The sequence below is a fragment of the Vipera berus genome (assembly GCF_964194415.1).
Source record: "Vipera berus genome assembly, chromosome: 2".
Taxonomy (NCBI): Eukaryota; Metazoa; Chordata; class Lepidosauria; order Squamata; family Viperidae; genus Vipera; species Vipera berus.
The window spans coordinates 23,051,294-23,076,063 of record NC_138203.1 but is presented as its reverse complement, the minus strand read 5'-3'; the positions used below and the strand labels follow the sequence as shown (position 1 = coordinate 23,076,063).

Below are 24,770 nucleotides of genomic sequence, written 5' to 3'. Positions count from 1 at the left end.
GAGGTGGTGATCGGTCCATGACAGGGGCGTAACAGTTGTGGCACCCCCACCGACATCATCACGCCACCGTCCAGACAAGAACACCAAGTCTGGGTTGTGGCCTCTCTCATGAGTCGGCCCAGAAATTATTTGCAACAGGTCCATGGCCGTCATGGAAGCCATGAACTCCCGAGCCAGTTCGGACGATCCTCCCAGGGACGGTAGATTAAAGTCGCCCAAGACCATGAGTCTTGGGAATTCAACCACCAACTCTGAGAGGACATCGAGTAGCTCGGGTAGGGCCGCCGCTGCACGATTAGGTGGTAGGTACGCCAGCAGCAGACCCAGCTGCGCCCCTGGGCCGAATCTCAGTAGGAGAGACTCACACCCGACCATCTGAGGGACGGTGGTCTCTCGCGGGCTAAGGGATTCCCTGATGATAACTGCCACTCCCCCGCCCCTCCCATGAGCCCGGGGCTGGTGCAGTACCTGGAAACCTGGCGGGCAGAGGTCAACCAGAGGAACACCCCCCTCTGGGCCCAGCCAGGTTTCCGTGATGCAGGCCAGGTCCGCATGCTCACTCTCCAATAGGTCACGAATGAGGTGAGCTTTGTTGGCTGCGGACCTTGCATTCAGGTAGACCAGCCTCAGCATGGGAGGGTGCGCACCTTTGCTCCCGGGTCCTCCGGGGGAGAACAGAGGGTCGGAGCGTCTCACCGCCTTTACAGAGCGGAGATGACACTCCCGGTGACGATACGGCCCTCTGTCTGTGCACCTTCTGCCATTCCCCACCATCCTAGGGATGGGACGTTCGTCAGTACGCCACTGGGTGTTATCGGCGACTGGCCCTCGTTGTACGCTGTCGCGAACGGCCGTGGGCCTGGCATGCGTTATGGTGGCTGGAAGGTGTGCCTTTCCCGCGCAACCATAGTCTCCTCCCTCCCCCCTCCCTAACCCCACAAAAAACTTAGCTAAGAACTTAATCAGGGGCCTCTTGATGGGAATGTGCTGGAGGCCCCTGACCCTGCCCGGCCATCTCTCAGAGGCCCAGTGGTTGGGCCCGTCATCAAGATTGGATGTGATGAAGGCGGGTCGCACCCAGGAGAGTGGGGAACCCCTGAGGGCGTGCAGTGCTATGCTAGAGTATTGAACGGGCATAGTCACAGGTGGTTCCGGGAAGGCTGTCCCCTGGATGGTGAATTTGCAGGAGGGTCGAGCCGGGTAGGTGCGTATCTGGATCGTCGCCCTGCCACTGCCACTTGGCCGGGCGAACCCCCAGAAGCAGGCCACTCCTCATCCTCTCACGATGGGTTGTGTCTCTGCTTCCGGAGGTGGTCCAGAACGTACTCTGGGTGAGGCATACCCCATAGAGCTCTCACCACTATGGGGTAGCAGGTGTATGGCCCAGCCACTCTGCCACCGTGGCTAGCACCCAGGCCCGTTATGTCCTGTGGGGAGAGAATGGGCAAAGATGGGTGAGAATGGGCAGAAGGCAGGATGGAGGGATCCATTAATTGGCGTCAGCTCCGGTGGTTCAGCCGCCCCAAACAGTTCCCTCCCTGATCCTCTGGGTGTTGTTCCCGGCCGCAGTTCCATGGCCCCTATTGGTTGGGGACCGTCCAGAGCGTGGCATCTCAGAGGTACGGGAGACCCTGGTGTCATGCCCCTGGTGTTGCCGTCTCCGATCAAGATGTTTCGAGGAGGTGGGTCGGGCCGTCGCCTCCATTGTCCAGCGTCTCCTTTGGTGCGCATCTTTCGGAGGCACCGCCGTCCAGGGGCAGCCCACGGTGGTCGAGACGCCGCACCGCTGCTCTTACCGCCGAAGATGCCGCCGCCACCCGGGAGCCGGTCAGGGGCAGAGCAGAGCCTTCGGCCCCTCCTATTATGTCTTTATTATATAAAGCCAAGAGATTTCAGTAGTTGGCTGTATTAAAACAATTAACAATATTTAAGTAAGTACACAGTAAAATCACCTAGTCAAACTATAGAGAGGAAAGGTATTAACATTAAACTAATGTGCTTGTTAACTATACCAGTAATTAAATGGGCAAAGTTCTTCTGCACACTAAAGGAAGCAATAGCAGCTCTTTTTATCTTGCAGTATTAGTGGGAAAAGTATTTCACATAATGTAATGTGCTTCCAGCTGCACTATTTCATTTTTGGAAATTTGCCCTTTCCAGTCAATATCTTTTGTTATCTTGAAGCATGATTCCTTTTGTAGAAAGATTTGGTAAGCAGTCATTTTAAGCCATTATATTAACTATACAACTGACTATATAATCCCTTAAACTCATAAATAAATAAAAGAAATAAAATTATGCTCAGTTTGGTCTAGTGGTTAAGGCATCAGGTTAGAAACTGGGAGATTGAGTTCTAGTTCCACCTTAGACCTGAAAATTGACTGTGTGTCTTGGGCACTGTGTGTGTCTCTCAATCCTAAGAGAAAGGCAATGGCGAACTACTTCCAAAAAATGAAAACATTTAGACCATACAGTCGCCAGGGGTCAAGACTGACTCAAAGGCTTGGGTAAGGCTTGAAATATTAAATAAGTAAGTAAGTGAGTAAAATATACCAACAGAAAAGTACAAATCACATTGGTTTCTTTCTCTTTACAGAAGTTGAAAAAGAATTTGAACAAGTAGAAACATTGTAAGTAATAATAATGTTCTTGTTGTAAAGTTAAAGTAATAAGTTGAAACAATAACAGATGACAACCAACACCATTGCAATTCAATTTGAATGGGGTTTGGACTTCAAGTATTAATTCTGTCTCATTTGTGTAGTAGTGGAGTGGGAGGAGGGTTGGCAGGAAACCCCCTGAGCCTCAAACATGCCAAGTCTATTAAAAGTAAAAATACCAAGTTGTTTATTTGTCTGCTAATGAAAGTAAGTACAAACAGTTATGTTTGAACATTACTGATTCTACTTGCCAAATAGGAAAAAAAAATCTACTGCAAACTTCTTCTAATTTAATCTAAGCTTGATCTTTTTTCACATTTAAGAGGCATTCACTTGAAATGTTATTCTGCTTAAAAATAGTAATAGTAGTATCAGACTGTTTCTCCTTATCATCCAACCAAAGTGATAAGGAATGATTTCAAAAAGGAGATTTTTTTTTGACAAAGCAGTTGAATAGACAAAATACATTTTGCTTCCATGCTGCAAACACATATTTGCATATACACATTTGCAAGAGACCAGAGACGTACTTAGAGCAAAACTGTTACAGGAAATGGTGGCTTTTCTTCTCGTCTTCTTGTTATACTGTGCTCTAGGGTTATTCCCATGTTCAACCGCTCACTCAGGCAACCTTCTAAATACAAAGCCTAATAATTCTTAGGGTTTAATTTCCTGTGATTGTGAACTAGTTGGTTGCTAAGATGGACAACCCAGTGAACCAACTGCTTTCCCAGAAAAAATTAATCCTACAAGCCTGGATAGCTAGTCAGCATGCACACAAAAACTATCCTTTTAAAAATCACCAAACTAGTTGTCATTTTGAAACCATCCTAGCATATAAATAACAAACAAGGTTCTAATTCTGACTTAGAGACCCTTCTGCAAAGTTCTGACTCTGACAACTGTCAGAGTCTCAAGAGTATTGGATGTGCAGAGTTCCTTGGTTTCATTCATTGTCAAGCGTGTTTCTAGGGCAGCAAGCCTGTATCTTCAGTTCTCAGTCCCATGTTGTCTCTGAAGAGAAAATTCATGCCCTATTTTGAAGCCCTTCCTGGGTTCTCTTTTTTCTGGCAAAGTGACAGACCAAAAATAACATGGAACCAGAAAAACCAAAGAAATCTAAATGCAAATCTAATGCTTACATCAGATGATCATTTTATAAAAGTAGAATACAGATGCACCACATTAAGTTTATAATTTGTTCTAACTTATCCTATAAGGTCTAAATTTAAGTTATTATGATTTGGGCAATCTGTGTTGGAGATCTTGTGATTCTCACTTCAAAAACCAGTCCTTTATGTACTTTTTATATTGAGGTCCAGGATTTTTGTCCACATCTGTGGGATCAGACTTCCTGATTCATTCTCATCTACAAGCATCCAAATAGGCTATAACCAGCCTACTTTTACAGTCTGTCTCTTGACTTTGGTAGAGGTCTTGTGTAAGCTTATTAGAGGCATTCAATCCATCTAATCTAGGAATTTGAATACAACTTTCCTTTCCAGATGTTGCTTACATCTTGACCTTCAACAACCTATTTAACCAAATATAGTGTACTTCTGTCAGTCCCATTTCTTGATTCTCAAATTGGTAGCTGATGTTGAGAAAATTTCTAATTCAGCCATCAACTGGCTTTATTTCAAATCAATGCATTAAAGAGAAATATGCCACAAACAACCAAATTAGAATAGAACACTCATACATCAAAAAAGTATTCTGGGAAACCCCACTAGATCTTGTCAATGCCTCACATGCATTGTTATGTAATCACGTGGGACTAGCTGTGTCTAGCTTGTCCAGAACGTTGAAGAAGCTCTCATTTTGTGTTTCCCCCTAGGCTGAAAAAGATCACCTACAGTTTGAAGCTTAGAATTTTGCTCACTTGCACTTTTGTAGAAGGGGATGTGAAGGCTGCCTTATTTGTTTACAGATATGTACAGATATGATATCAATTATATAGTGTATTTCTAGAAGATATGAAGCTTCCTCACAGATGGCTAGCCTCTACTTTTTAAACCATATCTCATGTCTCTGTTCTGCTCTATTGGTGGAAAAGTTTAGCCAAGCAAGAGTTAACAATGGAAAAAACCCATGTAAGATGAAAGTCCATATTGAACTAAAAAAAAAATCCATGGTGGAAAAAACCTGAACCCACCCTTTTTTATTCTGTACAGGAAATCAGAAGACAGCAATGGTGTGGAGACTAGTACTACCCGACACAGAAATGTCTAAATCCCTTGTGGAAAAGTGGTAAGTTAGAAGGTAAATCTGAGAGATCCTGTACCTATTAGTGGCTGGGTTGTTGAAATGAAGAGTTCCAGTTCATTTCGGGACTGTCCGATTTGAAAAGGCTGAACAAACATTAAAGAAATACTCTGGTACTCATTTATTTTATTCAATTTATTTGCACCCATCTCACACAGGCAGCTTTGGGTGCCAGACATAGATCATCATCAAAAACATTGATGTAAGAATACAAACTGAAAATTAAAAATGAGAACGGACTGGAATAAAATGAAAAAATGGCTTACCTAATCGGCCAGGTTTTAAGGACTCTCCAAAAGATTAGTAGAGATAGGGCCAAACTAATATTGAAGGTGGAAGGAATGGTGTTCCTTGGGGCAGGCACAGTGATAGAAAAGGCCTCTAGATCAGAGGTCCCCAATCTTTTGGGCACCAGGGACCAGTTCTGTGGAGAAAGGTTTTTCTATGGACCAGAGAGAGTGTGTTTTTGTGTTTTATCTGTCTCCCACGGACGGGGCTTTGATTGTTTGTGCGGACCAGTTGCTGGCATGCTGTGGACTGGTACCGGTCCATGCACCGGGGGTTGCGGACCCCTGCTCTAGATGACACTCTTTATTTTTATATATATATATATATATAGGGTAGCTCAGAACTTTTTTATTAATATTATTAACACTTATAAGGTAAATAACGTAAAATGACAGTAAAAGCATTACATTTAAAGGATTGGCTAGAAATCACGACTGAAAGAAAAGATCTCTGAAAATGGGTTAGAGACAGTTCCATGGAATATAAAGTGATCAAGTGGCTCATGGTTTTAATAGCTGTGTTGGGCACATGGAGCCTTTCAATACCAGATATAGGGGGAGAACTGCTTCCTTCCTTTCCCTCCGGCATCAGCAAAATGCTGGATTGGATTGTCTTAAATTCTTTGTGGAAGTCAGTTTGCTACATAGGTAGTTCCTGACTTACAAAATGCTGGATTGGATTGTCTTAAATTCTTTGTGGAAGTCGGTTTGCTACATAGGTAGTTCCTGACTTACAAAATGCTGGATTGGATTGTCTTAAATTCTTTGTGGAAGTCGGTTTGCTACATAGGTAGTTCCTGACTTACAAAATGCTGGATTGGATTGTCTTAAATTCTTTGTGGAAGTCTCCTGCGGCTCCCAGCTGCCCGGTGCGCGCGCACCTCTTTGAACGGGCAGTGGTGCGCGCGCACCTCTCCAAATGGAGAGTGGCACCACCCATTTGGAGAGGTGCGCGCGCACCTCCCCGAACGGGCGGAGGTGCGCTTGCACCTCCCCAAACCTTTGGAGAGGTGCGCGCGTACCTCCGCACGAACGAGCAGAGGTGCCGCTCTTTGAGGAAGCTGTCGCGGCCCGTCTCCGAAGCTGCCGCTTTCAGCAGCTTTGCAGACGGGCCGCGGCAGCTTCCTCAAAGAGCAGCGCCCCTGCCCATTCTGAGAGGTGCGCGCGCACCTCTCCGAACGACCGGAGGTGCGCGCGCACCTCCCCAAACCTTTGGAGAGGTGTGCGCGTACCTTCGCGCGAACGGGCAGAGGTGCCGCTCTTTGAGGAAGCTGTCGCGGCTCGTCTGCAAAGCTTCGTAGACGGGCCGCGACAGCTTCCTCAAAGAGCGGCACCTCTGCCCGTTCGCGAATGGGCGGAGGTGCGCGCGCACCTCCCCGAATGGGCGGAGGTGCGCGCGCACCTCCCCAAACCTTTGGAGAGGTGTGCGCGTACCTCCGCGCGAACGGGCACAGGTGCCGCTCTTTGAGGAAGCTGTCGCGGCTCATCTGCAAAGCTTTGCAGACGACCTCCGGTCGTTCGGAGAGGTGTGCGCGCACCTCTCAGAATGGGCAGGGGCGCTGCTCTTTGAGGAAGCTGCCACGGCCCGTCTGCAAAGCTGCTGAAAGCGGCAGCTTTGCAAACGGGCCGTCGGGCAACCGGGAACCGGTTCCATCTCACATTATATCGGCGTATAACACGCACACATCATTTGCCCCCTATTTTCAGGAAGAAAAAGTGTGTGTTATACGCCGATAAATACGGTATATATGGATCTTTGGTCATTCGGGTTTTTCCCCGCGTAGAACTAAAGGTGTAGGAGCAATGTTTTGACGGAATCCCATCCGTCATCATCAGGCTGGTGGCTTCAGCTTCCTTCTTCTGGGAGAAGCATGTGGCTGTTTGTTCCTCTTTTTTAAACTGCCAGAGGGGGTGTGTTCTGTGGGTGGAGGTGTGCTCTGATTAGGTGGGGGTTTAAGTGTGTTCTGATTGGGTGGGAGTGTCTTTTGAATGGTGGGTGTGTTCTGATTGGGTGGGGGTGTGTTTTGAGTGGATGGGCTGGTCTCAGCTGCCAGCCTTAGACCTGAGCTGGTGAGTTGTGCTGCTTTTGTTCGGCTTCGTGTTTGTGGTGGTGCCATGTTTTTATAGTGGGTGTCAGTTTGCTTATTGTGTGGTTATATATTATATATATATTATTGATTTTTCCCCCACTCCATAATTGGTGAACAGTGGGTTGTCTGGGTTATATTTGTAAAAGAATCATTAACAATTAATTTCTATAATCCATATTCCACATATTAATTTTAGTTTATTTCCTCTTTCCCCAAAATAACCTCTTTTGCAAACATTGGGTTAATACAATTCTTATTATTTTGATAAATAACAATTAAATGTATATTTTTCCCCAATATTCCTAAAAATAATAATCATATTAGTATATTTCTTTTCTATTCAATCATTCTGATTGCCTCGTCATAAATCCTGTTACAATCCTTATTTTAGTTTATTTCTCCCACCAAATTCTAGATATTCTTGCTGGTGAAGATTTTCTCAAAAGTTAATTACATTTACATTTACAAATTTAACTCCACTTTTTTCCATATAAGCCATCTCACACTTTTACATTTCTTAAGAAATAAATAAAACAATGAAAAGAGAAAAGAAAAAAAAAGGAAAGGAAAGAAAAAAGAGAAAGGAAACATAAAGAGTAAAGAAACATAAGAAATAACATACTATTTAAAATATCTATCCCTCCTAGGCTAATATATATTTATTTCCTTAATTTCTTATTCTTTTTAACCACAATTAAGAATATATTTAATCTTTAATCTTTAAACATTCCATTCAATGCATCTAGCTGTAGACGGGAATCAGAGAATGCTGTTTTACCAGTTTGAAGGGTCAGGCAGTGACAATGAGTGAAATAACCTAGCTTCGTGCCTCAAGATATGTATTTTCTTGCTACAGAACTATTTCCATTTTAGTTTATGAAACAGTTTAACTCAGTTCAGACTGCCATCCTCAGTAGGATGGATAGGGGTTGTTTATGGGATGTTTTTTTTTGGGGGGGATATAGGAAAAATAGTATTTTATCAGTTGCCCCACTGATGCTCATTGTATTCAATTACAAATGACTACCAGATAAACCTTGAAAAAGGGAAGACGGTGGGGTAAGAAGATGAAAAGGGAGTTTTTCATATACAAATAGTCCTCGATTCATGACCACAATTGAACCCAAAATTTCTGTCGCTAAGTCAGACATTTATTGAGTTTTTCCCTATTTTACAAACTTTCTTGCCACAGTGGTTAAGTGAATCACTGCAGTTGTTAAATTAGTAACATGGTTGCTAAGTGGCTCTGGATTCCCCATTGACTGCTTGTCAGAAGGTCGTAAAAGGTGATCACATGACCCCAGGACACCGCAACCTTCATAAATATGAGTCAGTTGCCAAGCGTCTAAATTTTGATCACATGATCATGGGGATGCTGTAATGGCTGTAAGTGTGAAAAATGATCATAAGTCACTTTTTTCAGTGATGTTGTAACTTTGAACTGTATGCAACAGGAAAAACTGGGGCAGAGACATGGAGAGAAGAAGACTCCTACTGATTCTCTTTTTGAGTGTATGAAAAACTCCCTTTTTATCCTGTTGCCCCACTGTCTTGCACATGTGTGCGTGCACGCGCGCGCGCGCGCGCACACACACACACACACACACACACACACAGAGAGAGAGAGAGAGAGAGAGAGAGAGAGAGACCAGCAGCAGCTGTATCCATGTTGCAGAAAAAATGTGGGAATTAGTCAGAAACATCTGAACACATCAGATTTGGAGATGGCTGGCTGTCCTAAGTGCAGGTTATATAGAAGAAAGAAACGATTGCCATGTCAGTTGGAATGTTGATTGGAAGCCGTTAAAAGGAATATCACCAAGTGAAGGACTTTTGATTAGTCTGTGAGAGGCATATCAAATACTGCTTTAATGTGCAGCTGTGCATGAGTGTTGCCCAGGCAAGCAAAGAGGGGAAATGACATCACAGCTGTCCTGATGCCATTGTGGTTTCTATCAAGACAACTGTGCAGGTGAGCAAGTGTTCTGTTTTTCGTAGCTCTGCATACATCAAAAAAGTGCTGGTGGCTGCTGAAATGGGATGTGGGATATTTGAGACTTGACTTAGGGTTTGAACAACTATCAGCTTTAAACAGCACCTGAAAGGAATACTACTTTGAATCAGATGGTAGTACTGCACTTCTTTAATCTATGTGTTCTTTTTAATTTAGGCAAAATGAAAAGAAATGCCAAGACTGCACTGGATTAAAAAAAAAAATCTGAAACAGTGGAACTGTATCTACTTGGTTTCCAGTTATGGACTTCTAGGTGTCTTAAAAATACTGCTTTAAAATGCCTTTTTAAAATAATGAATGTATTAAATAATGCTAATGTAGTACAGATTGTCCTAAAAGTTTTAGCTAAACTTGTGCTATAGACTATACTCTTTTTATATCTGTTCAAGCCTTTGGCTGCAATTAACTGTAACCTAATATTAACTTTCATTCATTTATCTGAATATCTATCGAGTGCATTTTTGTATATGATGATCAGCACCTACTTGGAAGTACATGTAGTCCTTAATTTACAACAGTTCATTTAGTGACTGTTTGAAGTTACTATGTCACTGAAAAAAAGACTTATGACTGTTGCAAGCATCCCTATGGTCAGGTGATGAAAATTCAGATGCTTGGCAATTGACTCATGTTTATGACGGTTGCAGTGTCCCAGAGTCATGTGATCACCCTTTGTGACCTTCTGACAAGCAAAGTCAATGGAGAAGCCAGATTCACTTAACAACCGTGTTACTAACTTAGCAACTGCAGTGATTCACTTAACAACTGTGGCAAGAAAATTATAAAATGGGGCAAAACTCACTTAAGAAATGTCTCACGTAGCAAGAGAAATTTTGGGCTCAATTGTGGTTATAACTCGAGGGCTACCTGTATTCTATCGATTTCTCTGTGCTAGTAAAGTTACATCAGAATAAGCCATACAAGCCAAGTTTTACAAACAAAAGTAAATTACAAAGGACTTAACATTTACATTGAGAATTAATATATATATATCTAACCTAGAACCAGTTTAAGTGGCAAACATCTTTAGCCTCCAGTATTTTATGTCAACCAAGGGTCACCCTTAGAATCTCAAAGCATTTTCTCTTTTCCTTTTGTAAAGAAAGACATTGTTGGTTTTCTTGGAAGAGGTTATGTGACTAGCAGGGTTGTGTAAGGAATACGACAACTAAGTAGAAAACAAATACCAAATGGTGATAATTAAAGCTTGGATTTGGTTAGACTACTTGTCCAGAAGTACCATTAGTAGACAATAGCAATAACCCATTGATATGCCTTGTTAATCTCATGGTTTATCAATAGGTTTACCAAAGAATTGAGAAAATACACAAATTTTCCTTTAAAATAGCTAATGAAGCCGTAACATTTCTAATGTGTTGTAATTTCCAGTTCCCTGTATTCCCTTTACCCTTTCCATTGTTTTTATAATAAATAACACCAAATTTGAGAGATGGCTGTCAAATGTTTGACATGATTAAGCTTTCATGAAGTATTAACACAAGCCAATTATAACCATACATTTGAAAGAGTGATTATACCTTTTCAGGCAACAGTGGAGCTGTCCTATTCTTCCATATCCTAAGACAGTGATGGCGAACCTTTTAGAGACCGAGTGCCCAAACTGCAATCCAAAACCCACATGTATCATTGGGTGCCGGGTGGGCATGGCCTATTGGGTGAGTGTGGCCAGTTGGGTGCGCGTGGCCCATTGGGTGGGCATGGCTGCGGTGCTAACGGCAGACTGGGTGGGACTAAAAAGTTCAATCAATCAATTCCAACTTTGCAAGATCTTTTTTTCCCCCACAAGAAGTTGAAATTGATTGATTGATTGTTTGAACCTTTTTTTTACACATGGCGGTGGAGGCCTACAGCGAAAAGGTTTTATAAAACCCAGCTAAAGGCCTAGGACAGGGGCGATGGTGTGCGTGCCCACAGAGAGGGCTCTGCGTGCTACCTGTGGCACAGGTGCCATAGGTTCGCCACCAAGGTCCTAAGAGAATCTGCATAAGGCAAGAAGGGATTTTAAAAAGGCATAATGGCTATCAAAGCATGTGATTAAAGCCTGTCCCCTTTTCCATGCATTGTCTTAATTGTGCTCTGGCATATAAACTTTGAAAATGAGGTCAAATGAAAGCATCAAAGTACACCAATATAAGCCAAATAAAAACAATGTTTTATTTTACCAATAGAATAGACTAATGAGATGTTGATTACATTATAGGCAAAAAATTAATGCCACTGTTTGTTTTTTAATAAAATTAAGTGAAATTGGTTTTAAAAAAAGTATGTTAATGAGCATCATTTTAAAATTTAAAGTGCAATAAACAGGATAGGTGATAGTGCCCAAGTTATTATTTCACCTTGTAGAGAATCACAAACATGAATTGATTTATACAATTTATTAGTCAATATAATGGTTACTGCCTATCTCAAATTAAGGAACAGTGAAAAGTGCATTTTTTTAAAAAAAGGCTTCTCTAAACTAGTATATGTGTATTGGATATTTCATTTATGCATGGCCCATCATTTTGTAATGGATAGACAAATGGCATTGTGTAAATATCCTTTAAAAAGCAATTGTGAGATTATTAAATCCAATTTGCCCTTCATCTGTAATTTGATAGTGGCTATAGACTTTGATGATTATTCAAAATCTGATGAATTTGATGAATTATTGTATATAGTTTGGGCAAAATACAAACAGAAAAATAAGTGTTGGTGACTACACAAAGGTACACACACACATTTTTTTGGCATTTTCAGTATTTTACAAACCACTGGTAATTGATCTCCTTAAAAATGTTATGTCATTGTTGTTTGGAAGTGAGGAAGACATTAGTGGAATTCTCAAATGGTTCCGATTAGCAATTCCACTCACTAGGGAGTAGGGCATTCATGGTCCCATGCAATTCTGAATCTAGTCTGCCCATTTTGGATTAAATTACATGACCAAATCTGGATTAGAAATGTGAGTTTATGTTGTATCCTCCTGTCTTGATGCAACCAGATGACCTTCTACAAATCCTTTTTGTAATTTTTGTTAGATCTATAGCCTTGGTCTTTCTTGGTTGTTTTTACATAGATAAACAATAGGCAGGCCAAATTATACAGTATAAGGCCAGTGTTCTTCTGAAATACAAGAGCAATTAAACTGTAAAATAGATCACATAATAAGAACCTTTTTATGTATGAGAAAACACACTCCCCTTGGACTTTCTTCTGGAATGGTAAGGTTGCCTGACCCTCCTATGAAAAAAGAAAGATGGCAATAAATCCAATGAATAAACAACAGTGGGAAACCAATGGTGTATGGATTTTCAAAATAATGAGAGCTTTCAAACATTCAGAGATTAACATTTCCTAAAGAAACAATAAAACAAGCTTTACAGACATTATTCCAGATGCCATTTTAAGACAGTTGTCTTTACCATGAAACCAGTTTTGGCACTGTTAGCAGTTCCCACTCTAGGCAAGGAAACTCCTCAACAGCTAGAGATTCCTTTGAAAGATGATAATAAGGAAATAGCACTGCCAGGAACCATGATTATCCCAGAGGCATCAAAAAACATGCAGATGGAAAACAGTTGAGATAATTAGGACAAACAAATCAAACCTTCCACCTGCAGCCTGTCTCTTTTCCTAATGTAACGTTTCCCAAAAGGATACTAGCTTTTCTGCTGCAAGCGTTCCTTGCATGAAGCTCAGCTGCTGGTGACTGCATTGCACGCATCCATGTTCTTGATTGGTTGCATTTTTATATGCCAAACTAGATCGCAATAGAACTTTGGGCAAGTTATAACATTATATATACTCTTTATACACACACAGACACACATGAATATGAAAGTAATTGTCCTTTTCTTCTTTTTCTCCCAGTGTAACTTACAGCCTTTTCATCTTGCAAGGTAGTCTAGACAAGAAGTGAAGTACAACAAGCTCTATATTTATTGCAAGGTTACATTAATAGAATCTTGCAAGTCTGAAAGTATTTCTCCCCTTCTTTCTTTTTACTCTCGGGAAATCTAGCAAGGGTTCCTTTTAAAACATTTCCCATGCCTTCTCTCCTCCCCCTTCCTCCTTACACACTGGTTGTGCAGTCTGGTGCTCTCCTGTTTTTCAAGTCATTCCCACATACCATTACACAGTGTGGAATTTCTAGCTGATGCTCACCCACTGGAATACTAATTATTATCCAGACCTGGTTAGTGTTTTCAAGATCAGCCCCATTATTATTTGTATTAAATTATTTCACAAAACTTTGACAGTGTCTCTTATTTAAGTTTAATGAACTAAGAGTTAATCATATACTAATAAGCTTCACGGTATGATTAATCCTCCCATTCCCAATGTCATGCTTGTCAAGGAAATTCCCTGTGATTCTGTGACATTTCCAACAAAACTAGTATATTATGGGCCATTAGTGTATTTTTTCATAAAATTGCTTCATATAAAAATATTACTGTATCTCCATCTAAATGTTAAAATTAATGGATTTTTTTAATGTCTTCATTTTAATCTACCCTATACAGTTACTTTAACTTACTCCATTTTATAATGAAGTTTAGGAGAATAGAATTTGTTACTTCTTCATTTCAATGTAATTAATTTTCAGAGTTGATTGCATATTCTTTTTTTGAATGTATGATTTAATCCATGCAAATTTAAAACAATTTATGATACAATCTTTTCATGTACTTAAATACAGGTTCCCCTTAATAATTTTGAAGCCGCCTAGTGGAGGTTGGAATCATATAATTTTGAAGCCTTCTAGTTAAATTTACATCATATAATTTCTTGCAGTAATTCCTTGTTTTTAATAAATTATATTAACATGATTTCTAGAAATTGCTTTGCTGCCCATAGTTCATAAAAATGGCAGAGAGGAACTGGAATGCTTTCTATCATTTGAATTCAATGGTCCTTCCTCCTTACCTCCTTCCCAACCTCATTTTACCTTTTTCTAATAAATTCCAACATTTATAATGTCTTGAATTTACAAAGAATCAGCTGGAGTTTGATGAGGATGGAACTAATAGCAGAAAAGTACAACTTTTTGGAAGTCTGAGCCCTGTCTCATTATTTCGTATACTGTATGCTGTGATCTTTAGTGGTTGTTCCAGGCTGATAAGGTTTACAAACTTTGAACTTTGAAAGGGCTAAAAAAATTAATTAAATTCAAAATTTGGGTCAATCAAGATGAACTCACATACAGTCCAAATATTTATAAAACATATTAATAGTTACTAGATAAAGCAGCAGATAAAACAAAATTAGACAATTCAGCAAAAAACACACTGAAACAAGGTTCAGACAGAAAGGAAGCAATAATGAACTCTTAAGAAAGGACATTCCAAAAGGTATGAACAAGAACTGAAAAGCCTCTTTTCTCCACTCGTGATTTTATTGATTTAGAGCTGCGTTATTTTAACTCTATGGTATAATTGCATTCTCTCTTGGGATGAAGGAAAGATCTGATCTTGAATGCCTTTTCGACATAGCATTAAACAAGATCTGACTTCAGAGAAGTCAAAGGAGAAAGAAAGCATCTTCAGAATCATGGAGACACAGAATTTGGAAGGCCCCTCTAGGCTATTCTCCAACTCCATATTCATTCAAGAATTCACATGGAAACATCCTGAATGGCGAATCCAAAGGTTAATAATTTCACAGGACACAATTCTCAAAGTATAGAAAAAGTGTTCTGTTTATGGTGCCAGTGGATGGACTGTTCAACCTATCTCAGAGCTGGCAATCAGAGAATGACAGGAAATACTGAATCTTCTTCTTCTTGTGCCATATCCATTATCGGACGTTGGTGATCCTGTTTTTATCAGCAGCCACGAGAAAAAATGCTGAGTTTTGTCCAAACCAGTCCCTTAGATTTTGAAGTCATGATGTTCTTCTGCCTGGAGCTTGTTTGCCTTCAATCTTTCCCTGGAGGATTAAATGGAGTATGCCGTATTTTTCTGGGTGTCACATCACATGTCTAAAATATTCTACCTTTTGTTTTTTAATTGTTTTGATGATTTCCCTTGGCTTTTCCAGGTGGCTTATCACTTCCTCATTTCTGATGTTGAAATAGTGAATGGAGAAAAAAAAAATAAAAGTATTTCTTCCTCCATTGTCTTTATAGCTGCATATTATATCTATTTATCTACAGTAGTGCCTGGGGAATTCTGGGATTTACTTCTGACCTGTATATAAAAAACTGTACTTTTGGTAATTTTAACTCAACAAATGTTATCATTGACAAATTAAGTTTCTCCACTTTTTATTATGAAGCTTTAAGAATATGTATAGAAAATTTTGCAATAGTAATTTTTGCATATCTTTATCAATTTTTTTGGGTAACCACTAGAATTCTTTACAACGAATTTCACTGATAAAACATTTCCCACTATCCCTAATTATTCATATATGTCTAAATCAGTTCAGTTTAATTACTTTTTGAGGTCAGCCATCTGCCCATATTTTACCAACTTGCCTGATTACAGATAGTCCTTGACTTACAACAGTTCATTTAGTGACTGTTTGGAGTTACAGCGGCACTGGAAAAAATGACTTATGACCATTTTTCACAGCTGTGACCGTTGCAGCATCCCCATGGTCACCTGATCAAAATTCAGACACTTGGCAACTGATTTTCTGATGAGCAACATCAACGGAAAAGCCAGTTGCCCTTAACAATCATGTTACTAACTTAACAACTGCAGTGATTCACTTAACAACTGTGGCAAGAAAGGTCGTAACGTAGGGCAAAATTCACTTAACAACTATTTCACTTAACAGAAATTTTGGGCTCAGTTGTGATCATAAGTACTGGTAATGACTTATGTGGATCGGGATTTTTACTTTTATTTATTTATTTATTTATTTATTTATTTATTTATTTATTTATTTATTTATTTATTTTATTATATTTGTATACCGCCCTTCTCCCGAAGGACTCAGGGCGGTGAACAGGGCACATATAAAATGCAAAATACAAAAGTTAAAAGAGAATTAAATAGGAGCCCGAGCTAAAACAATAATAATAGTATAAAAAACCCGCAATAAAAACCCCAACACATCCCCCATCAGGCTAGGCCAGCTTGTTCAAATAAATAGGTCTTAAGATCGCGTCAGAAGGAGCGAAGGTCAGGCGCCATCCGGAGCTCAACCGGCAACTGATTCCATAGGTCCGGGGCACCCACAGAGAAGGCCCTCCCCCTGGGGGCCACCAGCCGACATTCTCTGACCGGTGGCACCCTGAGGAGGCCCTCTCTGTGGGAACGCACAGGGCGGAGGGAAGTTGACGCCGGCAGCAGGTGATCCCCGAGGTACTCCGGACCCATGCCATGTAGGACCTTGAAAACCATAACCAAAACCTTGAATCTCACTTGGAAAACGACTGGTAGCCAATGCAGCTTGCGGAGCAGAGGTGTAACATCGGAGTATCGGGAAACTCCCAAGACAACTCTCGCCTGCTGCATTCTGTACCAGCTGGAGCCTCCGAGTGGTCTTCAAGGGAAGCCCCATGTAGAGAGCGTTGCAGTAGTCCAGACAAGAGGTCACGAGCGCATGAGTGATTGTACACAGGGCATCCCGGTCTAGATAGGGCCGCAACTGGTGCACCAGGCGAACCTGGGCGAAGGCCCCCCTAGTCACAGCCACTATGTGGTCTTCCAAAGTAAGCCGCGAATCTAGGAGGACTCCCAAGTTGTGAGCCCTATCTACGGGGAGTAAAAGCTCACCCCCCATGGAAAGAGGTGGAATATTCTGAATATCCCAGGATGCCGGTATGTACAGCCACTCAGTCTTGTCGGGGTTGAGTTGAAGTCTGTTTTGGGCCTGTTTCCATTGCATACACACATCATCACACATGAGATACAGTATTGGATTATTCTGACCTCAGAGTGATTGCACTAAGATTTATAGAATGATTTTACCATAAATCAACTGTTCTGTGTACATATACATGTACTAATAGAGTAGCTTTTATAAATCTTAGCAACTTTAAGATGTGTGGATGATATCCACTTTGTGCTCCAAATATATATTCACTGGAAATCAGTTAAAATTCAACGGAAACCAGCTAAACTAAGTACAGAAAAGTAGTAACTACAGTATAATTTTTTTAAACACTGAATTTTTTAAAAATCATGTACAAAGAAAAATGGTAAGGTGAGCTTGAAATTAAAAATCACATAGGGGAATATTAGGGAGGGAGAGATTTATGTTGCTTGAGTCCAGTATAGCCCCAACAAAACAAAACAAAACAGAAGAAAGAGTATACAGTATTGCCCTTGAAAAAGAATACATTGCTCTTGAAAATAGAATTCAAATAACCTGACGGGTATAGTCACCCTCCTACAAATATTCCCTTTTATGGCTTTCTTAAATTTGTAAATAAAGCAGTAATAGAAGGTAAAGTGCAATTTCTACATTGAACACAAGAGGTCACGTTCTTACCATAATTCTGAAGTACCTACCTATATAGGTGCTCGCTCTCTCTTTTTTTGGCTGTCTTGAGCAAATTGTCTCCCCTTTTTTCTAACTTTAGGTGGGTTAGAAATATCAAAGAGATATTACAACTGAATACCTGGAGCTGAATTGCTTTGTGTACCTGGAAACCTATCCTCTTAGTAATGATCTTTTTGCAAGATCGTGGAAAAACAGTTTATGGATGGCGTTCTGTGTGACAATTTAATTGTGTGAAAAGATTCTGATGTGATCCAGAATTCAGTGTAATAACGCCAGAGAAGTCCAAAGAAGAACAAAGGACTAGTCTGAACTGAACTGTGACATTCTCCTTTTCAGTGGTAAACCTATCAGCTTCATAAAATAGACTTTCAGAAACTAGTGTCATTGGTTCATTGGTCTTCATAGAATTCCTCGTAGAAGGAAAACACTTTGAAAGACTTTACAATGAAGGTATGTCTGGCACACTTTGCCAGGAATAGAGAGTGGGAAATTGACAATGGTTTTGGGAGGACACATGAAATAGTATTGATTACGGCCATAGAAATAATTTTCTGGGAATTGGGAAGACTTGGATGTTTGGAAAGCAAGTTGTGGGATAAAAGGTAACTCTGGAGGAGGAGGAGGAGGAGGAGGAGGAGGAGGAGGAGGAGGAGGAGGAGGAGGAGGAGGAGGAGGAGGAGACGACTTCACCAGGACTTTGCTGATAGTTGAGAAAGAAGAGGAAACTGCACTAGCCTATACTTTAGGTAGAAAAAGGAATGCTTCCTGCCAATTTCCCACAATAAAGATCAATGGGGAAGCCAGCAGTAAATCACACCCACTTCTTTTTTGCTGGCCCATGGTCATTTTGTTTCTCTGTTTAGATAAGGAACTATCTCTGAAACTATGACCCCTGGTGAGTCATAGAGTCATGGATTGACTAGTATATCATTAGGAAAAAAAATACCATCCAGCTAACCACATCCTAACCAGGAGGAATGTCATGGACTCTCAGCATGAGTTCCTGGAAAGAGAGGGAAAAATGAGATCTCAGATTAGCATTGTATTAGAAGATAGTAGCAGAGTGATAGACAAAAGGGGAACAGTATAAAAGTTAACTATATCCTACTGGTTCTTGTGGTCAGTAGTTCATAACATACTAAAGAATCAGTGCATTGGATTTACATTTCTAACAATATATATCTTAATAGTTTCTCTTTTAGACAAAGATATGGGACAATGGAAAATAATATAAGGAATATAGCTATACCCTCTTAATTCTTGTTTAAACCAATTGCAAGTACCAAGTTTTTCAGCTTTAACAAATATTGCAACCCTACAATAATTTTGGACCCACATTTACAGTTGCTTATTAGAACTGGCTACAGCTACAGCTTCAGTGGTGATTTTCTTCAACAAAGCTTCAAGAGAATCACCCTTCAAAGCTGCTTTTAGAAGCCATAGGTACTTAACTCAAAACTACAATTTTCCTTTTGTGTTTGTTTATGGAATCTTCTTACACATGCAATATCTAGAAGAGTATATGCACACCTAAGCAAGGGAAGGAAACTCTATCAATACTAAATGTGCCAGGAGAGGTTGCAACAGTGACATGAACTTTCTTGAAAGTGTGAACAATGTCACCTCTAGAATGCAAAGGAGTTCCTAGACTTGAAGCAAGCGTTCTGCACTCTGTAGATTCTTTTTTTAGTTTGACAGGGACAAGACGAGAAAGTTTTGACTTCTGTTTTTAAGTAGACATTTTTCCCACTTAAAAGCTAATTAAGTTTTACTTTCTAGAGGTATTAGATATTGCTAGGGGAACAGGATGGATTAAATAAATTTCATCTGGTGGAGAATACATCGTAATTATTTTGATTCATGAAGACAGTGAGGTTTGGAGGGCAACATTTGTTACATAACTGCAAATTTTTATTTCCTTTTTAAAAACACCCTAGCTAGTCTTTCCTTTAAAAATTTAGTGCTAGACAATTTGTCCATTGGCTTTTCCTTGGCTTTTGAGATTAGTTTAGATAGTAGTTAATGAAGTATACACTGCACAAAGAATCCCCTGAGCAACACCGTAGAAGAACTTCTGTCCGGGAGCAACTCACAACAGTCCTTTGTCATTTTAGAATAAGTCATTAATTTTAGCTGACAGACCTGAAGGCGGTGTAGGAATTTCTGTACATCCTGCTAAGCCACCATCCTCTGCTGACTTAAGCAACAAAATCATTTTAATTTATACTGTCTTTTCCCATTTGCCCAGAAGATCAAAACAATGTGTGAGAGTCCCTGAGCTCTGCAAAAAGGAAAGAGAGAGAGAGAGATTAAGAGAGAGAGAGAGAGATTAAAAGAGAGAGATTAAGAGAGAGAAAGAGATTGATAGAGACAGAGAGAAACAGAGAAAGAGAGAGATGGAAGGAGAGAAATTGAGAGAGAGAGAAAGGAGGGAGGGAGGGGGAGAGGGGGAAGGAGAGGGGGGAAGGCGAGATCTTGTAACTATGTGTGCATGGAACTTCCAAAATGGTTTACTCTGTGAACCCATAAATATTTTATATCTCTTGCTGAGCAATTACAAAAAGGAGAGGGAAATATCAAACTGGTCATAATTTATTTAAAGGATACTGAGATTACCAGGTGTTTGAATCATCTCCATAACCTTGACCATCATTTCAGCTCCAGGAAAACAAATAAATGAACAATGATTACATTGTGTGTGAGGGCATGTGGAAGAAAGTACTTCTGCTGGTTGGATCCTCTTCAAAGGTTTTCCCTCCAATGGATTACTGATATGAAATACTGCAATGTATCAGAGACAAAGATGATCTCTTTCGGACTTTGATTTTAATCCTTTTAACTTTGCATTGACCAAAATGTCCTTCTTCTGAAAGGGAACCCTAATCATTCATGTCACTCTTCCATCCTAAAAGAAAAATAAAATGGACTTTTTTTTACTGTGGAGTCCTTGGTGCTCTTGAGTTTGGTTGTGTGTTTGCAGACATTTAATTACCCAACTAGGTAATGTGCGGATAGCTTGTATTGCTAGTGTTGGTGGAAGTGTGGTTTTCTTCTTTGTAGTTCCTTGATTAGGGTATTGTTTGTTTCCTTACCAATAGTGCAATCAATAGGGAGCTGCAGACAGCCCTGATGTTCTGTTCCCACTTAAAAATAAAGGTGTATTTAATGAAGCACCTGGAAATATGGCAAAGTTAGATTAAAGAGAAACGTATCTGACAAATGAGTGAAGCAACTCTTCATGGGACAGTTCCCCCCTTTTTTTTTCATGAGTTCCCTCTGTATAGCTGGTTCCCCCTTACTCGTTGATTAAGTACTACAACTAACCTGCAGGGAGCATAACTTGTAAGGAAAAAGAAAGCACCATAAATGGTACCCCCATTCCCATTCTTCAGAGCTGATCCAGAATGATGCCATGAACAATGGTGTTGAAGTTTCCAAGAGCTCAAGGAGCACAAGGATGGAGGCATCACTTCCACCCCAACTCTTCCCCAGGTCATTTACAAGCATGGCTCTCTCAAGGCTCTCTCAGTATTAAATCCCAACCTGAGTACCACCTGAATCCATTTTCTTCAGGATTCTGATCAACTGGTGCGCCAGTTGCGGCCCTATCTAGACCGGGATGCCTTGTGCACAGTCACTCATGCACTCGTGACCTCTCGTCTAGACTACTGTAATGCTCTCTACATGGGGCTGCCCTTGAGGTCCACCCGGAGACTCCAGCTGGTGCAGAATGCAGCCGCGCGAGTCGTCTTGGGAGTTTCCCGATACTCCCATGTTACACCTTTGCTCCGCGAGCTGCATTGGCTACCGGTTGCTCTCCGGGTGAGGTTCAAGGTGTTAGTTATGACTTACAAAGCCCTTCATGGCATGGGTCCGGATTACCTACGGCAACACCTGTGACCGGCGTCAACTTCCCTCCGTCCAGTGCGCTCCCACAGAGAGGGCCTCCTCAGGGTGCCGCCGATCAAAGAATGCTGATTGGTGACCCCCAGGGGGAGAGCGTTCTCTGTGGGCGCGCCAGACCTCTGGAACCGCTTACCGGTTGAGCTCCGGACGGCCCCCGACCTTCGCTCCTTCCGGCGCGATCTTAAAACATTCTTTTTCGAACAAGCTGGCCTGGTCTGACGGGATGGGGTTGGGTTTTTAAAACTAGTTTTAACTTTACTATGTATTGATTTTATGGGCATGATGTTTAATGGTTTTTTAATTTTTGTATTCGATTTTTATTGTGTATTGCCCTGTTCACCGCCCTGAGTCCTTTGGGAGAAGGGTGGTATAGAAATCAAATTATTAAATTATTAAATTAAATTAAACTGCAGTCCAGCTGCCTTCTAAACAACCTTCCCCCAAAAAAGTTGGTGAAAGGATGATAATTATCTAAAATTGTCTGGTCCAAGGACAGCTTCTTGAGAAAGGGAACATATTACCACCTTCTTCAAATCTGGAAATATCACCTACTCCCTCAAGTGTCCAACACCACAATATATACTCAACCAGAGTTCTATTTTACCCCTATATTAGAGGAGTCTGAGTCTAATAAATATGTAGTATAGCAGCTTCTGTCCACTTCTTCAGGAGTCACCCTTTCAAATTCATCCCAGATAACACCATAAGAACAGGGTCAGGCCCCAATTAAGTCCAAGTAGGAGATGATATGATTAATGATTAAAATCATTTGAATTTACTACTGATCAAAACCATTGCTTTCATGAATAAATATTCCTTATTTTATATCCCTTTATCAGCTAATCATGACCAAAATGTAAAATACAAAAATTCTACTTTTTAAAACTAAGTTAAAATCAATACTACATGACCCAAAGTATCCAGAATGATATGAGGTGTTCCTTACACAATGGTTTCTATTGAAATCATAAGAAGAAGGAACAGTAATTTATTTATTTATTTATTTGTTTTATATACCGCCCTTCTCCCAAAGGACTCAGGGCGGTGAACAGGGCAATACAAATTATTAAATTAAATTAAACTGCAGTCCAGCTGCCTTCTAAACAACCTTCCCCCAAAAAAGTTGGTGAAAGGATGATAATTATCTAAAATTGTCTGGTCCAAGGACAGCTTCTTGAGAAAGGGAACATATTACCACCTTCTTCAAATCTGGAAATATCACCTACTCCCTCAAGTGTCCAACACCACAATATATACTCAACCAGAGTTCTATTTTACCCCTATATTAGAGGAGTCTGAGTCTAATAAATATGTAGTATAGCAGCTTCTGTCCACTTCTTCAGGAGTCACCCTTTCAAATTCATCCCAGATAACACCATAAGAACAGGGTCAGGCCCCAATTAAGTCCAAGTAGGAGATGATATGATTAATGATTAAAATCATTTGAATTTACTACTGATCAAAACCATTGCTTTCATGAATAAATATTCCTTATTTTATATCCCTTTATCAGCTAATCATGACCAAAATGTAAAATACAAAAATTCTACTTTTTAAAACTAAGTTAAAATCAATACTACATGACCCAAAGTATCCAGAATGATATGAGGTGTTCCTTACACAATGGTTTCTATTGAAATCATAAGAAGAAGGAACAGTAATTTATTTATTTATTTATTTGTTTTATATACCGCCCTTCTCCCGGAGGACTCAGGGCGGTGTACAGAGCAAAGTAAGTATACAATAAAGCAATAATAAAACAAATAAAACCCCAAATCTATCAGGCCAGGCCGGCTTGCTGGAATAGATAGGTTTTTAAGTCACGCCGGAAGGTGCGAAGGTCGGGGGCCATCCGGATTTCGGCTGGCAAGCAGTTCCAAAGGATTGGCGCACCCACCGAGAATGCTCTCCCTCTGGGGGCCACCAGCTGGCATTCTCTGACCGGTGGCACCCTGAGGAGGCCCTCTCTGTGGGAGCGCACAGGACGGAGGGGTGTTGACGCTGGCAGTAGGTGCTCCCGTAGGTAATCCGGACCCATGCCATGTAGGGCTTTGTATGTCATCACTAGCACCTTGAATTTCACTCGGAAGGCAACTGGAAGCCAGTGCAGCTCACGGAGCAGAGGTGTAATATGGGAGTATCGGGAAGCCCCCAAAAGTGTTCGTGCAGCTGCACTCTGTACCAGCTGAAGCTTCCGAGTGGTTCTCAAGAGCAGCCCCATGTAAAGAGCGTTGCAGTAGTCAAGACGAGAGGTTACAAGTGCATGGGTGACTGTACGCAAGGCATCCAGGTCCAGATAGGGTCGTAGTTGGCGCACCAGGCGAACCTGAGTGAAAGCCCCCCTAGTCACAGCTCCTATGTGATCTTCTAAGGAGAGCTGTGAATCTAGGAGGACACCCAGGTTGCGAGCCCTATCTACGGGGGGCAATAACTCGCCCCCAATATTAAGGGAAAACTTGTTGGTTGTATCTACAAAGTTACCAGGAATGGAACTCAACTATGGAATGGAATAGAATGGAATGGAATGGAATGGAATGGAATGGAATGGAATGGAATAGAATAGAATAGAATAGAATAGAATAGAATAGAATAGAATAGAATAGAATAGAATAGAATAGAATAGAATAGAATAGAATAGAATAGAATAGAATAGAATAGAATGAATTCTTTAATGATCAAGTGTGATCAGGCACACCAGAAATTTGTCTCTGGTACATAAGCTGACAGTGTACATATGAATAGCAAGTAATAGATCATAAGTCATAATCATAGTTACAACCATTGATCATAAGTTACAAACAACAATTGATAAATCATAAGAAACCAATAGGAGAAAATAGTAGGAAAGATGAGAAGATGAGAAATGAGACAGTGCTATGGGAATTAAGTGTTCAGCAAAGTGATGGCATGGGGGGAGGGAAACTATATTTATGTCTTATTGATTTGGTATGCAACGCTCTATAGTGGCATCCTGAGGGGAGAAGCTGAAATAGATTATGTCCAGGATGTGGAAACAAAGAAATTTAGAAAACTAGTGATCATCATAGCTCAAGTGTTTTCTATTAATCTCAAAAGAAATAAGTGT

At 40.6% G+C, this 24,770-nt stretch overlaps 2 protein-coding genes across 4 annotated transcripts in view; both read left to right on the top strand.

The window, feature by feature from the left end:
* Positions 1–11,793, top strand: part of EMB (embigin) — a 45,229-nt gene extending 33,436 nt beyond the window's left edge. For 2 of the 3 annotated variants that reach the window (XM_081316220.1, XM_081316218.1), the window contains exons 8-10: positions 2,597–2,630; positions 4,835–4,910; positions 9,473–11,790. In XM_081316220.1, coding sequence (XP_081172346.1) covers positions 2,597–2,630; positions 4,835–4,892 — 92 coding nt within the window. In that variant the 3' untranslated portion in view covers positions 4,893–4,910; positions 9,473–11,790. Of the gene's footprint in view, positions 1–2,596; positions 2,631–4,834; positions 4,923–9,472 lie in introns of all 3 variants that reach the window. The other variant, XM_081316219.1, reaches the window with a different exon arrangement.
* Positions 1–24,770, top strand: part of LOC308663638 (uncharacterized protein) — a 153,177-nt gene that overhangs the window by 42,973 nt on the left and 85,434 nt on the right. The gene's annotated exons all lie outside the window — the stretch shown is intronic.